This window comes from Rattus rattus, chromosome 3, assembly GCF_011064425.1.
Source record: "Rattus rattus isolate New Zealand chromosome 3, Rrattus_CSIRO_v1, whole genome shotgun sequence".
Taxonomy (NCBI): Eukaryota; Metazoa; Chordata; class Mammalia; order Rodentia; family Muridae; genus Rattus; species Rattus rattus.
This window is the reverse complement of record NC_046156.1, coordinates 134758269-134773222: the sequence shown is the minus strand read 5'-3', so window position 1 is coordinate 134773222 and position 14954 is coordinate 134758269. Positions and strand designations below refer to the sequence as shown.

Here is a 14954-nt window from a genome sequence, read left to right as displayed (position 1 = left end):
AGATCAAGTTGGCCTTGCATTTGGTCTTTTTCGGTCTCCCAAGTGCTGGGATTATAGGCATGTAAACAGCTACTATGATGCAAGTTTTCGTGATCCTTGTGATAATGCTGTGTCCAGTAGTGTGTATTGAGGACAGATGTGTGTAAGTATAGACTGCTTTATATTTCTGCTAAGAGTGATTGTGGAGCTCTCCACAAACAGGTGTGTCTAAACTCTTAAAACCATCTGTATTCATTTGGATGGGACTTTTCCATGGGGTGATTCAGATTCAGACATTTCTTAGTAATTGAATTGCATTGCATTTTCCTTATAGATTCTTTTTAAGGAATCTTTTTAGGGAATTCTTTTAGGAATACAGAAGTTTGTCACATACTTTTGCCTTTAGAAAGTGATGTTTTCTTGCCTCTTACCAGAAAGATTAACTTTTTTGTTTCTTCTATAGGTTGCTTACATTCTTCCACACCTGTTACTGTAGCACCACCACCGCCGCCGCCGCCACCTTCCTCCTCCTCCTCCCTCCCCCACCATTGGTGCTCTACCCAAGTACATCTGCTCTTGATCTGATTAAAGAACGAAGAGAGCAAAGACTCAGTGCTGGAAAGACTCTGGCTAAGGGCCACCCAAAGAAGCTTGACATGCCAAATATGCTAGAGATCCTTAAAGACATGAACAGTGTGAAGCTACGGCCAGTCAAGAGGTGAGGCCCTCTCCCTGGTTCTTGCTCCCAGCTTGGTCTGGTAGAGCCTGAGTACTAGGAGTCTCAGGTTTATAGCATGAGTGCAAAACCATTTTCCCTTTTAGAAAGGTCTGCAGCTCTGACAGCTCTTCCACACAGAATAGCTAAGGGCAGGGAACGGCTATGCTTTGGGCAAGCTTCCCAGTTCCACCAAGTATCATCCTCTTGTGTGGACTCATTTGTTTTCCTTTATTTTGTTTTTTCCAGACAGAGTTTCTCTGTGTAGCCCTGCCTGTCCTGGAACTCACTCTGTAGACCAGACTTGCCTCACAGTCAGAGATCCACCTGCCTCTGCCTCCAGAGTGCTGGGATTAAATGCATGCACCTCCAATGCCCAACTCATTTCTTAAAAAGGTTTCCTGTTTTAAGAAAAGGTTCAGTATGTATGTGGCGAGGCCAGAAGCCGACTTCTTCTGACTTCATTCTTGCCTTCGATGTGAATCCTGGGGTTGAACTGAGGTCATCAGTCTTGGTGGCAGGCAGTGAACTTGCTAAGCCTTCTTACTGGCCCACAAGTAGACTCTTCATTGTGAGTTCTCACTCCAGTCAGTAAAGGCATGGGATGCATGCATCCTCTCCTGGAGGCACTGGATACTTCTGGAAAGATGGAGCCCTGACTTGTCCTAAGTGGCCCTTTATCTGACTGTGCACTCTCATGTTGAGCTCTGATGTCCAAGTAGCCCTCCTGCTACTCTCAGTGGCTTGGTCACCATTTGTTGTCCACATAGAACCTCTGAAGGACACCCACATATTGACCTTGGTTTCTGCTTCTTTCTCAAAGGTCAGAGAAAGATGAAAAACCTAGGCCAGTGGATATTACTGACCCTGCTGCCCTCATAGCAGAGGCTCTGAAAAAGAAGTTTGCATATCGGCATCGACACAATAGCCAAGGAGAAGCTGAAAGAGGAATTCCAAAGCCAGAGTCAGACACAACCTCAGAGCCAGCCCTGGTGAGTAGTAGCATGTTAGGTGGAGATTCATGTGTAAGCCACTGCCTTGTGTCTCCTTCTGGACACTTAGGGGCTGGCTATTCTGTACCTATTTGGAGACTGTACTAGCTGGGTGGGGAAGGATCATCAATCTTTTGTTTGAAACAGGGACTCAACAAAGTCCAGAGTGGACTTAAACTTGAAATGTAACAAGGCTGGCTTAAATCTTGATCTCGCTACCTCTACCACCCATGCTGGGATTAAAGTAGATGTTCCACTGTGACCAGCAAAGATGACATGTTTGTTTGTATTTCTGTTTTTCTCACTGTGAAACTGAGTTGCTTGTTTGGAATTCAAAAACTTAGAGAAATATAAGTAAAAAAAGCAGAATCTAACCCTGGGTTTCACTGCCTAACACTTTCCAATGTTAAGTTTTCCCTGCAGGGTTTTATTTTTGTATTTAAGTATAATGAAATGAAATTCAGTCTAATAAAACTTTCATTATGATAAAGTATAGTGTTTGTATTCAGATTTTAAAAGATTTACTCAAAATAAGACAGGCTCATTTTCTCCTAGGGGTGCTTGGTGAGTTTCCCAGTGAGATCTGACATGGGCTTATAAGGTGTTTGCCGCATCTCACTGAGCCTGAGTAGACCACTCCAGTACTAATTCCTTTCTGCTGTTGTTTGCATGAAGATACTTGCTGACTTAGTCCATGCTTTGTGTTTTTTTTCTCTTTTCCAGTTTGGCCCACATACATTGAAGTCTACAGGGAAAATGAAGGCTTTAATTGAAAATGTTTCAGACTCCTAAATGGACAATGAATTCAGAAAGACTCCTGGTTTACCTGTTGGCTTGCAGAGCTGAGTTTGGCTAGTAGAAATCACCAGTATTTAGTAAATTCCTGACTGTAGTGTTCATTGGTCTCCTTCTTAGCCTAATTAGAGGAGTAAGAAGTGGTGAAAGCACCAGAAGTTGGTTTGGCTCCTAGAAGATGGTCAGTTCTGGAGCTCTCCTTATCACACATGTATTATGTGCATTTTCAGTTCTTAACACTAAAGTCTGTGCAAGAGTTTTATATGCATACGTTTGGATACAAAGATGTAAAAGCTCCCAGTGACTGGCATCAGCGAGGACACTCTTCCTCTGCATTGAGAGTTTACTAGTCAGCGATGGAACAGCTGATGCCGTTAGCATAGCACACTATTGGAGCTGGGAATGCTGCGACAGGACTTGAGTATATTCTCACTTTCTGCTTTCTGGAGCTGAGTTTACATAAACAGCAGAAGACGCTTCCTGCTGAGTCTCTGTATTGCTTTCTGTTAGAGGGAAGTGAGGACCAGGAAGGCTGTGTAAACCTCATTACCACTCAATACTGAGAAGCAAATGTACTTCTCAAGTAGTAACAAGTCAAATTATTGAATTAAATCATTTCTTAAATAAAAGCCAGAATGTATCATCTTTCTTATCAATTTAATAAGTTCCCTCATAAAGATGATTTATTGCTAAGTTAACAATTGTCTTAGTTAAGGTTACTATCACTGTGATGAAACACCATGGCCAAAAGCAACTTGGGGGAGGGAATGGTTTATTTCACTCACAGTACCATATAGCAGTTCATCATCACAAGCAGTGAGGGCAGGAAGTAAGCAGGGCAGGATCCTGGAGTCAGGAGCTGATGCAGAAGCCATGGAGGGTGCTCCTTACTGCCTTGCTTCCCGTGGCTTGCTCAGCCTGTTTTCTTATAGAACCCAGGACCACCAGCCCAGGGTGAGCACCACCCCACAGTAGGCTGGGCCCTCCCCCATCAATCACTAATTAAGAGAATGCCTTATAGCCAGATCTTAGGGAGGCATTTTCTCAATTGAGGTTCACTTCCTTTTACATGACTCTAGCTATGTCAAGCTGACAAACTAGCCAGCATAGTACTTCTAGAAATGTCAGCAAAATTGAATTTATAGTTTTGACATATTGGTCAAGATATTCTTTATAATGAAATATTACTGAATAGGTGAATAAATTCCCTTTAAGCTATTTATTATTGGTCAGCCAATGGATTATATTATGCAGATAAACCTTAGGTGTTATTAGAAAGTAGAAAACTGCGTTTACTATCTAAGGCTTGGAAGGACTTGTTATAATCTAAAGTTCTTAGTAGTTTTCATGATTTTTGTGTTTCTGATAAACTCTTCAATGCCAGAATCTCTCTTACCATGAGTAAATATTTGGATTATTTAAATCTAGACTAGTGGTTCTTCCCAGGAGAATTTAGAGATGGGAAGTATAGATAATATTTTAAGTTATTGAAAATAGATGTTCTAAATCATAACAAAGATTGAGCTATTTTTCATAGCTTATTTAGTTTAAATTGTGGTATGTTTTTGCTGTATATTGTTTTTAAATATTTTGTATGGTTTGAGAACTGTCTTTTATGAGATTCAGAAAATTCACCTGACCATATTTTGACCTAAGAAGTTTATATTTATATCAGTATTGAATTTGGCTAGTATTCTCCTATATGAAAGTTATTATTTTAAAATAAACCAAGCTGTTGAATTTTCTTTCGACGATACTATTTGTACATTTACCTCCCTCTCTCTTTCCTTTATGGCTAAATTCTTTTTGCTGACATGTTGCTTTAGGATAACTTGTAGTGCATTTTAAAGCAGAGATACATTCCTTAAAGAGCTGTGTTATCTGTCATTCCCTTTTCCTCTTAGACTGGTTTTGACACAGGAAAGCCAACCCATGAAGCCTCCTGTACAGCATAGAGCTGTGAGCTGAACTTGGTATCTGACCGTGTTGTAGTGACACTTTCAGAGATAGAGAATGGGAGTCAGAGTGTTGGACTTGAGCCGCACATGACCTTGGGCAAGTGAGTTTATTCTGGAGCCACTGAGACCCCGTCTCCAAAAAAGGCTTACATTTTTAGTAGTTCACCTAACTTAATCAGCTGTGGAGTTGCCAAGCAAAAGGGAACTTAGCTCTTATGACAGGTTATTCCACCATTTCTACACTTAACCACAAGGCCAAGAAGGCCGAAAGGTTATCATGGGATTTGTCATGCACCTTCATCCATTACTAGAGCTTCATGGCTGTGTTTTTTTCCTGTTTTCACCATTCTTAGCTTCTCTTTTGAGCCTGTTTTCTGGAAATTTTGTAAGTAGGCCAGAGCTTCACTGTCTCTGGTACAACAAATAGGAAACCATAGTTAAGTAAGGACCCAGCATCTCGCTATTCCTGAGGAAGCTGTTCACTTCAGGACTAAGAGTTGTTTCTCTAGCTGAAGTTCTCAAAAGCTGTCTTACAAAAGTCCTTTTAAACAGCCCTTTACAGTTAGAGCATAATGCAGACATAGCTTTAATATTCTTGCGGCAAAGGGTAAGACAGCCCAAGTAGACTCTGATTACTTCATGATGAAAAATCACAATTTAAAGACAAAGGCCACTTTTCATCACAAGGCTTTTATCTAATATGTCTGTCATTGTTTTCCAGTGGCCACCCCTGTTTTTTAACCAGATGCTTTTTTATTAGAAAATGAAAGATTCACATCTCAGGAAACTTTACATATTAGAAAGCAGTATCTTAAGGGTGAAAAAAAAAAAAAAAAAAAGACCAAGAACAGTTGGGAAGTCTTTCTGAAATACTGATATGGGCACCAGAGCCTAACTGGTATGTTCAGAACAGAACACGGAACATGTTACTCCTTCAGGAAATCTGGTAGGAAACCTCAAGAGAGACACCCAGCACTTTGGATTACCAGAGAATGCTCACAGCAGCCATTAAGTTAGCTCTTTCTATGCATTTGTCTTTATATTTGGTAAATATTTTAGAAGTCAGAAAGCCACTCAAAAGATTTGGTACCTTGGTGAAGGCTTTAAAACCATGTCTGCCAAACTGTGGACACAATACTTCCTAAAACCACACTCCTGCTTCCAAAGGAGAAAATGTGAGGTAAAGAAAACAAGAAATGAGCAAGGGGAAGCTACAGGATGGCTGAACTCCTCTTCATGCTTTCTGAAGTTCAGCTTTGTAAAACTGGCCTCCAGAGAGACACACAAATCCTCTGTACTGAGCCCCAATCACCTGTGTACCCTAGGGAACTTAGCCCCTTCCTATTCTTAAGATGATTCTTAAATGGAAAACCCAGCTTTCTGTTAATGTTCAACTTTGTGTGCTGGAGCCCAGAGACGACCTCTCCTGCTGAGCTGTATCCCTACACTTAGGAACTTCCAGCAGTTAGTAAATGCATGTTTGTGTAATGCTCTACTCATACAAGGCCCTAACTCATTAGAGGAGTAGGTCCTTTGGTTGGTGATTATGTCCAATCATGGAGACCCCATGATAGGATTAGTAAGAACACTAAGTGAAAAAATTAGCTCTTTCTCCTATTGGCCATGTGAGGATAAACTAGAAATTAGCAAGTCTGCAAACTGGGAAGGAAGCCCCTCCTGGAACCCAGCCAACCTGGCACCTTGTCAGACTTTGAGTCTTGTGCTACAGCACCTGAAGTAAGCTGACAGGTAGACTTTGATGTTTCCTTGAAAACTTTATATTTTTTAAAAACAAATTGTAGATAAGAAAGATATAAAACTTTGATACTATTACAGTTTCCTGAAATTTTTTACAAGACATGTCCAAACAATGAATACTTCAGATTTGCTACACACACACACACACACACACACACACACACACACACACAAAACTTAAAGTACAAGCTGAAAGCCACAAATGACTAAGTCAACAGGTTTCAATTTTAAGTTAACAGCCAACAAGAAGCTAAATATTGAAAATAACAGTGTTTGTCTTTCCCCTTCTATCCTACCAGATTCTAAAGATGGATTCCAGGATAACTTAGAAAACTTAGACACAAAGGTTTAAAATTGATGAGTATCATTTTTAATACTTGAAACTGTATAATCAAATTCGAATGACTATTGACTTAGGCAAATGGTATTAGTTTCCTTATTAAACTAGTCTCTCAAACATTATCCCAGCATTACCCCTCCTAGTCAGTTCTGAAAACTAATCACAAGCACTCTGTACATTTTTCCTTCACCAAGACAATTTGAACAGAGACCCTGGCTTGTAATTTTTAATGTTCTCTAAAAATTGAACACCAAGTGAATACATCAGGAACCAAACATTATTTACTATACAACTTCAGCATTACTGAAACACTTGAGTAAATTTTTTAACAATAACGTGACAGCTAAAGGGTACATAGGAACTCCACAGTAATTTGTTTACTGATGGCCGAATTTACATCTGCCCTATTCCTTGCACACTGAAGAACATAAGAGACCTTTTGTTTCTGTCAGTTCACGTTGCCCCACAGTGGTGGTTCTCTCTCCTGAAGACTCTTGGGGATCCTCTCCATCCTATGCAGTTTTGTTAGTAGGGAATGTGTGTAGTTTCAAAGTTATGTTTCAAAAACATGTCAAAGGTGTGGCAACTAGTTTGCACATCTCTTTAAAAGCAGTATGAATTACATTAGTTAGTGGTCTCAACCAGCAATTACTGACGTGAAGACATAAGCTTGTGGCAATTTTTAAGTCTTAAATAGGAAACAAACATCACAAAAGCTTTGTGAAAAATACCATTTTCAGAGCTGTGAAGGGATTACTAGCACCTCTAACTTATACCTCAGGTACAGGATATTTTTTTTCCCATGTTTGCTTTTTTTTTAATACAAAGAAGCCCATTGCAAACTGTTATGTTTAGGATATAATGTTAATGACCAGATTTGTTGTTACGATAGGACCTGTGGAACTTTCTTCTCACCCCTAAGGCAGGGATTCCCTTACCTACCCCCAACTCCCCTTCAGCAGTGTGTCCAGACTCCCAAATGGTGGTTACATGCTCAGAAATTCCTTGAAGTATCAGTATATCTTGAAATTCCATGAATTCAGGATACTGAATTTGTTTTTAAAAAATGAGACCCAAATGTTTCCTTAAATTCTTCTAGAAAAACCAATTGTTCAAGGAAAATAGGTGGAAGAAGCAGGGGCTGCAGGTAATTCCCACACAGCTATAGAAAACAAAATTGATGGATTTGGGAGCACCACCAAGGGGACCCTTTGAGAAGCTGAAACAGAAAAGCTAAACCGTGTTATTAAACTTGAAGACAAGTATAATCAGAGCAGAAAGAAACAACCAGAGGCAGTGTGCCTGCCCAGGCAAACTCAACTGAAGAAGGGCTGGAGGAAGTAACAGATCTAATGGAGTTGCCAATCAATCAAGCTAATGTGGAGAAACAACTAGTGGCCTAGAATCTCTAGCATCCAGGGGTGGGGGTACCCAGTCCACAGCTAAGAATGATATTGGTATCCCCACAGGGAGATGGATACTTTAGGAAACTTGGATCCCTTGTTCAAAATTCCTGCTGAGTAAACCAGCTGACCCTAATTTGGCTTCTGAAGGGGATTTGCCTAAAGAGAGAGAAAATGATTGGTAAGTATGTTTCTCATTGCAAATTAAAATACCAAGACTATTCTTTGCAGTATCAGTTACTGTGAACTTGTTTAAGGTGATATTAGCTTGCAGGAAATTTCATCAGACCCCAGACAAGTCAAATATGCCAACATGTTGTCACTTTAGGAGAGGCCAGTGGCTGTCTTTGGGTAATGACTATTATCCTGTACTCATACTGTCTAATAGGAGGGAATATGGGCATGGGCCACATGTAATGAGGCTCGTCTAAATTGAGATGTGCTGTAATTTTAAAACACACACTGGATTTCAGAGACTTAGCAACCCACTTTAAAAAAAGGTAATGTATCTTTAAAAATTACCGTATACTAAAATAAAAATATTTTGGATATATTAGAATTACCAAAGTTTCAGCTTTTGTAGAAAATTGGGAAATCATTCAAATGGGTTTGCCAACACTGATTTTTTTTTTCCTGATCTTAAAATCTGAACTGTATCCCTTCTAATGCATTAGATCTGTCTGGGAGGGTAGAAAGGCCACTCTTAATTGGGGATGGTGGCATACACCTTTAATACTAATACCCAAAAGCAAGGAGGTGTCTGTGAGTTGAGGCCAGCCTGTCTATATTGTTACCAGGCTATCTGAGCCTAGGACCCTGTCCCCAAAAAAGAATTAAGTGGCTATTTCTTACATTGCTTTAAAAAGGCCAAGAATATAAACACAACTGGTATTTTTTATCCCCTTCAAGGGTGTGATTTCTTAGGCAATTCCCAACAAATGCTATGAAGAACCATCTACAGCAGGCAAGACTTGATCAAACTGGGCCAGGCCTTGTCACACCTGCAGGGTGCAGAGCAAGGCTCATTCATACACTTCCAGAAGACAGTCTGCACATAGCTTAGACCACAAGGTTACCCACGACTGAATGGAAGAGGAAACAGCTAACTGATCACTTAAGTAATTCAGCATGTGAATTCCAAAGGATTGAGTGGTGAGGTAAAGTGCAAAGATAAAAAATGAGAAAAGACCAGTTTTTATTCATCGAAAGGTAACAGCAACAGGCACATGTTTAAATGAGTGTGGCAAAGCCTTTTACAAATGGCTTTACACTCAAGTTTTCTCCCAAGAAGATGGCTGTTGCAACAAACTGTAAACATAATAAACAGTCTTTAACAGTAACAAGGGCAATACAAATTAACTAAAAGAAAGCACCGTTTCTCTTAAACTAGTTACAGTTGTGCTTGCTATGCATAAGACCACTGAAAACACATTACAAAAGTGGAGTGTTTAAGTCTAAAATTAGTCCTTAAATTTTACCCTAGAAAACATCTATTCACATCAAAAGATCCACCAAAGGGTAACATTTCATCAAAGTGGAGGAGGGGGGGACAAGAAAACAATGCACTTTTCAAATCAAAATGAGAAGTTTGGTCACTTAGCTTTGTGCATAGTTTAAGGCATCTGGAGCAATCTTACAGCTTCACCTACCTTCCCCTCCCCCAAGTGTGGCTGCTCACTATGTCACATTCTAAAACAATAAATAAAAGCTTACAATTCTAATCCTTTCCCACACGGATGGACAGAACATGCACAGCCATACATGCACAAACATGCGCACAAACACACACCCATACAGCCATACACAACATACCTCTCACGCACTGCAGCGGAAGGGACTTTAGTACCCTTGATTTGAAAGACACACTTCCCTATCCCACTTTATTTCTGATTGGCAAATACCCTGAGCTGATATGGTATGTTAAACATTCCACCTTTTTCTTGCATGTGCAGGTCAAGTGTACAGTAGTGAAAACAACATGCAGTGTCTTCACTGCAGAGTCAGAACACAGCTAGGACATTGGTGTTCCTTCCCTCCCACCCCAAGTTAAAAACTAATAGTTACAAAAGGAATCTGCATTGCCAAACAGCCCTGGAGTGAAAAAGCTTCGTGTGGTATCTGTGGTAAATGCTCAGACTCCAGTGCACAGAACAAAACAGCAAGTGGGAGGCGTTGATGACATTGACATCCAAAGAAGAAAAGGCAAACGCTGCGAAGAGCTGCAGTCTCCAGCTCAGCTGAGAACGGTCAGTGGTTCCTTCACAATAATGCTCGAGGCAATTAGAACCAATATTTCAGATTGGATTTGTAAACATTGATTGATTCTTGCCAGAGGCAGCAGAGGCTGGGCACTTCACATTTCTGTTTTCTCAGAGTATGTAGTGGAAGGGACAGATGCGCTGTTGGATTGGACTGGTTGCATCAAGATTGATGCTGAGGTTGAGTTCAAGTTTCAGGGCTTGAAGAATACACACTTTGAAAGCACATGGCACACCTAAAAACATCTTCCTTTGTTAATCCTTTCTGGTTCTCCTGCTGAGCTTTACATACTTAAGGTTTCATACAAAAGCCAGATGCATATTGCTATATATTCATGTCCTATTAAAAAGTGGGCTCAAATGATCCAACAGAAGATAACGATAATGATGAATAACGCTGACATCATTTCCTTGGAAACCTCAGCAGTCAGAACCAGTTCTTCAACTCAAGACCATTTCACATTTCCACAATCTTGCAGGAGGGAAGTTGTCCCACTGGTTCAGGGTTATGATAACCGATTTTCCTGAGTTAATAGCTGTGAGTTCAACTCAAATGCAGCACTGGCATCCTCGCTGCTAGGCTGTTGTCTTTGTAGTCCCTTCCAGCTGGCTTTATTCAGCCCCACGTGTCCCAGCATCGTCTGTGACAGCCTCGTGTCTGAAAACCTGGCCCACTCTGTAAATAAAGGCTCCACTAGGTAAGTCATAAAACCTCGAGAAACAGAGGAAAAAAAGCTGTTAAAATATGTCTTGAATTGATCTTTAAAACATCTAGAGTTTTAATGTTCATCAGTTCCACTCACGTAGTAGCCAAAATACGTAATTTACAAATCAGGATTTCTTAAGTATTCAGTGGTGCTCTAGTCTACTCTGACCATTTCTTTCAGCTGGACAAGCACATCTCACTTAAGCTAACACATATGGTGGCCACATCAACTCTAAGGGCACTAGAACACAACTCCAGGGACATTCTCAGGAGACAACTGCTGCTGGCCAAGAGGGATCACTGCTTTTAGCTCCACTTCCTCAGGGATGGAATATCACACCTTGCTTGACTTTTATTTAACTCAGAATGTAAATGTTAAAACTACGGAGAAGAAATAGTCTAAAAATAATGAAAAATTAGTTCAGTGAGAATGGCACGGAAGACATGTTGGGGTCAGAGGACAGCTTGTGGGTCCCTGGGATCAAACTCAGATTTTCAGGATTGATGGCAGGTATATGTACCCAGTGAGCCATCTCACCAACCCTTATTTTCTTCTATGAGAGAGTCTCAAATATCCCTTCTCTGTCCCTAAGGATGGCTTTGAACTTCCGATCCTCTCTCCTCCAAAACTGGTGAGTTTATAGGCATATAGCATGCTCAACTAAAATCACATCTTAAAAAAATACCTATTTTTATTTATGCTTTATATATGTTTGAGTGTTCTCAGGGGCAGAGGTCAGAAGAGGGTGTCACAGCCCTTAGGGCTGGAGTTATGTAGGAGCCATCTGAAGTGGGTGCTGCTAACAAACCTCAAAAGAGCAGCAAGTACTTAACACCGCGCCATCTCTCCAGCACAAACTGCAAAGTTTTCAAAAAAATCAATTGAAAGTTCTTTCTTTAAACTACAAAGTAATTTCCTCAGACAAAAAGACATTTTAAGGCACTGCATGTACCCACTTACCTAGCTTTCCTTTCCCTGTGCCCACATTTCACCTATTCTTCGAACATGAGTAGCTCTCCCTGACAGGCGGTCTATTATCTTGTTAACTCTGCCAATAGAAAAGCATCTGTCCATCACTGCCACGGGAGTCAGTACTGATTCCCACAAGCTCAGCACCGGGCACTCTTGCAAGCTGTGCCCATTTTCTCCATCTCTGTCTGACTGCAGTCAAGTCAGACCATACTGTTCTACAAGACACTTGGTAATCACAACATAGGTGTCACAGTGTTGCTGCTGTGTCCTCCACTGTATTATGACTGTGCTAGTCCTGAACTTCTACAAACTTGACCCAAATTCTAAAGCCTCTTCCTAACCCCAGATCCTCAAAATATATCCTACCCAAACTCTTGAGCTTCACCCTGACATCTTTCTCTACTTTCAAATCCCAATACAATACACTGAGCCTTAGGTAATCCTTCCCGTGGTTCTCCTGCAAGCTTTGGTACTAGTCACAGAATATGTCCCTGTGCTTTCCAGTGCATGGTTAGTTTCCTCAGTAGTTCTGATGTGGGCCAGCAGAGCCAAAAGCAAATAAAGCATGTGTGAACATTAGCGCTCTGGAAACCTGACAGTGGGGACTGATGGCCTAGAGACAGTGGAAGGTGGCTTTTGGAAGTGACATTTGAGCCTTCGAGAAGAGTCCCTGAAGCAGGCAGGGGCTGGCAGAGCACAGAGAGGGTACATGTTGTCACAATGGTTAAGATGCCCTCAACTGTCCTACAAATTACAATGAGCATAAGTCTGAATACTTTGTTTTCCATACTTTTCTAATCTAGTCTTAAGACCAAATAAGTGAATTTTTTTTTAACCAGCTGCAAATAAATGTGCATAGTTACCAATCTGGATGTTGGCAATAGACTCAGTCTGACGATCACAAAGTGGACTCACACCCAAATGGTACTTTTTTTCTATATCGCCTATAAATTAAAAAAAAAAAAAAGAGAACTGTTAAGATGCAACACATCTGCTGGTTAAATCTATAATGAATACCTTCATTGTATTTATGAATTTACTGGAGGAACATTACAGAATCCTCATGAAAGGATTAAACCTTAAGTTAGTGACACATAGACAGCTTGCCAAATTGATACCACTATTTAAATAGACCAAATAGAACATTTTTTTTGCTAGGTGTTCCAAGACTAATTCTGTCAGTTCTTTCAAACACGCCTCACATGCTTATTAAAATCCTGCTCTCTACACAGGTGAAGGGATGGGGTTAGTTTTAGAGCAATCTTTCTGCAGAGAAGTTTCCAGCCTGCTTTCTGTGCCATCATGAATACCCAAGGTCACTCAGTTTCAAATTGCGTGCCATGTGTTATTGGTTATACACACATGAAGTACAATAGTTGTTAAAATATAATGCATCTGCTGTGAGGCTCTTATAAATGGCTGGCTTCTGAGTTTATTCACATGTGACTATAACCTGCCTTGGTGGAAGAATTCCTCCGTTACTTTTTCACTCCACTGCTTGCTTAATTCCCAGTTCCGACATGGGTTACAAATATCAGCACATTTCAAGGCCATCTAGCAAACAAAATATTAAAAGGGTGTTAAGGAAGAAAAGATCTCAATGCACCAAGTTTAAATAGACTCCAGCAATGGGGAAGAGCAATGAAGAGAAAGGAGCCCCTGGGTGTGTAGCTGGGGAGGACATGTGTTTTGTGTGCACAGGATCCAGAACCAAATAAAACCAAAAGCCAGCAACGAAGAGGAAACTACTGTGAAAGAAGGTTCGCTGTTACGTTAACGTCATGCCGCTACTGATCTACCAAGTGTCTGTGCGGAATGCTGGTACGGATGCCAGCCCTGTTAAACCAGGGTTACCCTGACAACCCAAGGTGACGCAGTGACTGGACCAGACACAAAATATAAACAAACCCAGAGACACCATCTACTCCTTGCCCCCATTTCATGAGGAACCTCTTATCAGAGTAGTCATTGTTGACTGGGTGGCCTTCTCTGCTCTTCAGCAGAAACCCTGAGTAGGAGAAGTCCCAAAGCCATATGTCCTGGAAGGGAACATGCTGTCTGAAGAACTTCTTTCCTCCCAACTTACTCTGAAAACATATCTGCTATATTTCATTCTTGTCCAACCCGTCACATGACTTAACCTGGAAACAATCTTTGCAAGTTGCAGAACTTTACCTGTAGAACCAAATGCCTATGTCTGCCATCATCAAGGTGTAAGTCACCTTTATCCAAGTGAGATCTAAACAATGACAGGTACTCATTCTGGCGACTGATGTCCGTGGCTAGTATCAAAGCACCTATCTGAGCCTCCATCTCATGCCTGGAATTACAGCAATAATAAAGGAGACATTTAGTACTTTCAATTTATTTTCTCCCTTAAGCTTACGTATTCAGAAAGCCTTACAAAACCCTAAGATACTCTGCAAGTTGCTTTAAACTTGACGTATAAGGAAGTGTTGTGAAGAGTACATTTAAAAAATATTAAAGTAACTAAAGTGAAACTAAGAGTTTGCAGGGAAATACTATGATGTAAGATGCCAAAGGAAGCATCTTTATTCTGTCAGCCAAAGTCATTATTTGCTTAAAAGGGGGGAACAACAAACCTAACACCATTATGCTGCTTGGGAAAATTCTTAAGAATCTTCTAAGAAATTCCTATATGTACGGCAAACAACTTTGCCTTACTTTTTGGTGCCTAGGACCTAAAAGCAGATTCAGGCAGAGAAAATACTAGCCCATTCAATTGTCAACATTTGAGACATTTGAGAAAGAGGCTTACTGAAATCCTAACAAAATTCTCCTCAGCATTTGATCAGGGGGCCAAAGATGGGTTCAGCAGTTAATGCTACAGGCTTTTCTTCCATCGGAACAGAGCTGTCTCCTAACTCCCTCATGGCAACCTACCCATAAGATAACTCCATTTTCAGGGAGCTCCTCACTCTCTCCTGGCTCTTGGGTACCCGGCACAGATGTGGTACATAGATATACATGTAAGCAAAATACACATGCACATAAAAGAAATCAAAAGTCAGTTATCTATATAATATTCAAATTATCTGGAGGAAAAATGTCATATG

The 14954-nt window shown here is 40.6% G+C and overlaps 2 protein-coding genes across 3 annotated transcripts in view; one reads left to right on the top strand and one right to left on the bottom strand.

Annotated features, from left to right (window-relative positions):
* Positions 1 to 4230, top strand: part of Mtfr1 (mitochondrial fission regulator 1) — a 34421-nt gene extending 30191 nt beyond the window's left edge. The window contains 4 exon segments of the mRNA XM_032898613.1: positions 443 to 508; positions 511 to 697; positions 1518 to 1686; positions 2410 to 4230. Of these exon segments, the coding sequence (XP_032754504.1) occupies positions 443 to 508; positions 511 to 697; positions 1518 to 1686; positions 2410 to 2478 (491 nt within the window). The 3' untranslated portion in view covers positions 2479 to 4230.
* Positions 4231 to 8572: 4342 nt separating this feature from the next.
* Positions 8573 to 14954, bottom strand: part of Pde7a (phosphodiesterase 7A) — an 85492-nt gene continuing 79110 nt past the window's right edge. For both annotated transcript variants that reach the window (XM_032898611.1, XM_032898612.1), the window contains exons 10-13: positions 14053 to 14197; positions 13335 to 13431; positions 12741 to 12821; positions 8573 to 10910 (exon numbers count right to left, since the gene is read on the bottom strand). In XM_032898611.1, coding sequence (XP_032754502.1) covers positions 10705 to 10910; positions 12741 to 12821; positions 13335 to 13431; positions 14053 to 14197 — 529 coding nt within the window. In that variant the 3' untranslated portion in view covers positions 8573 to 10704. The remainder of the gene's footprint in view (positions 10911 to 12740; positions 12822 to 13334; positions 13432 to 14052; positions 14198 to 14954) is intronic.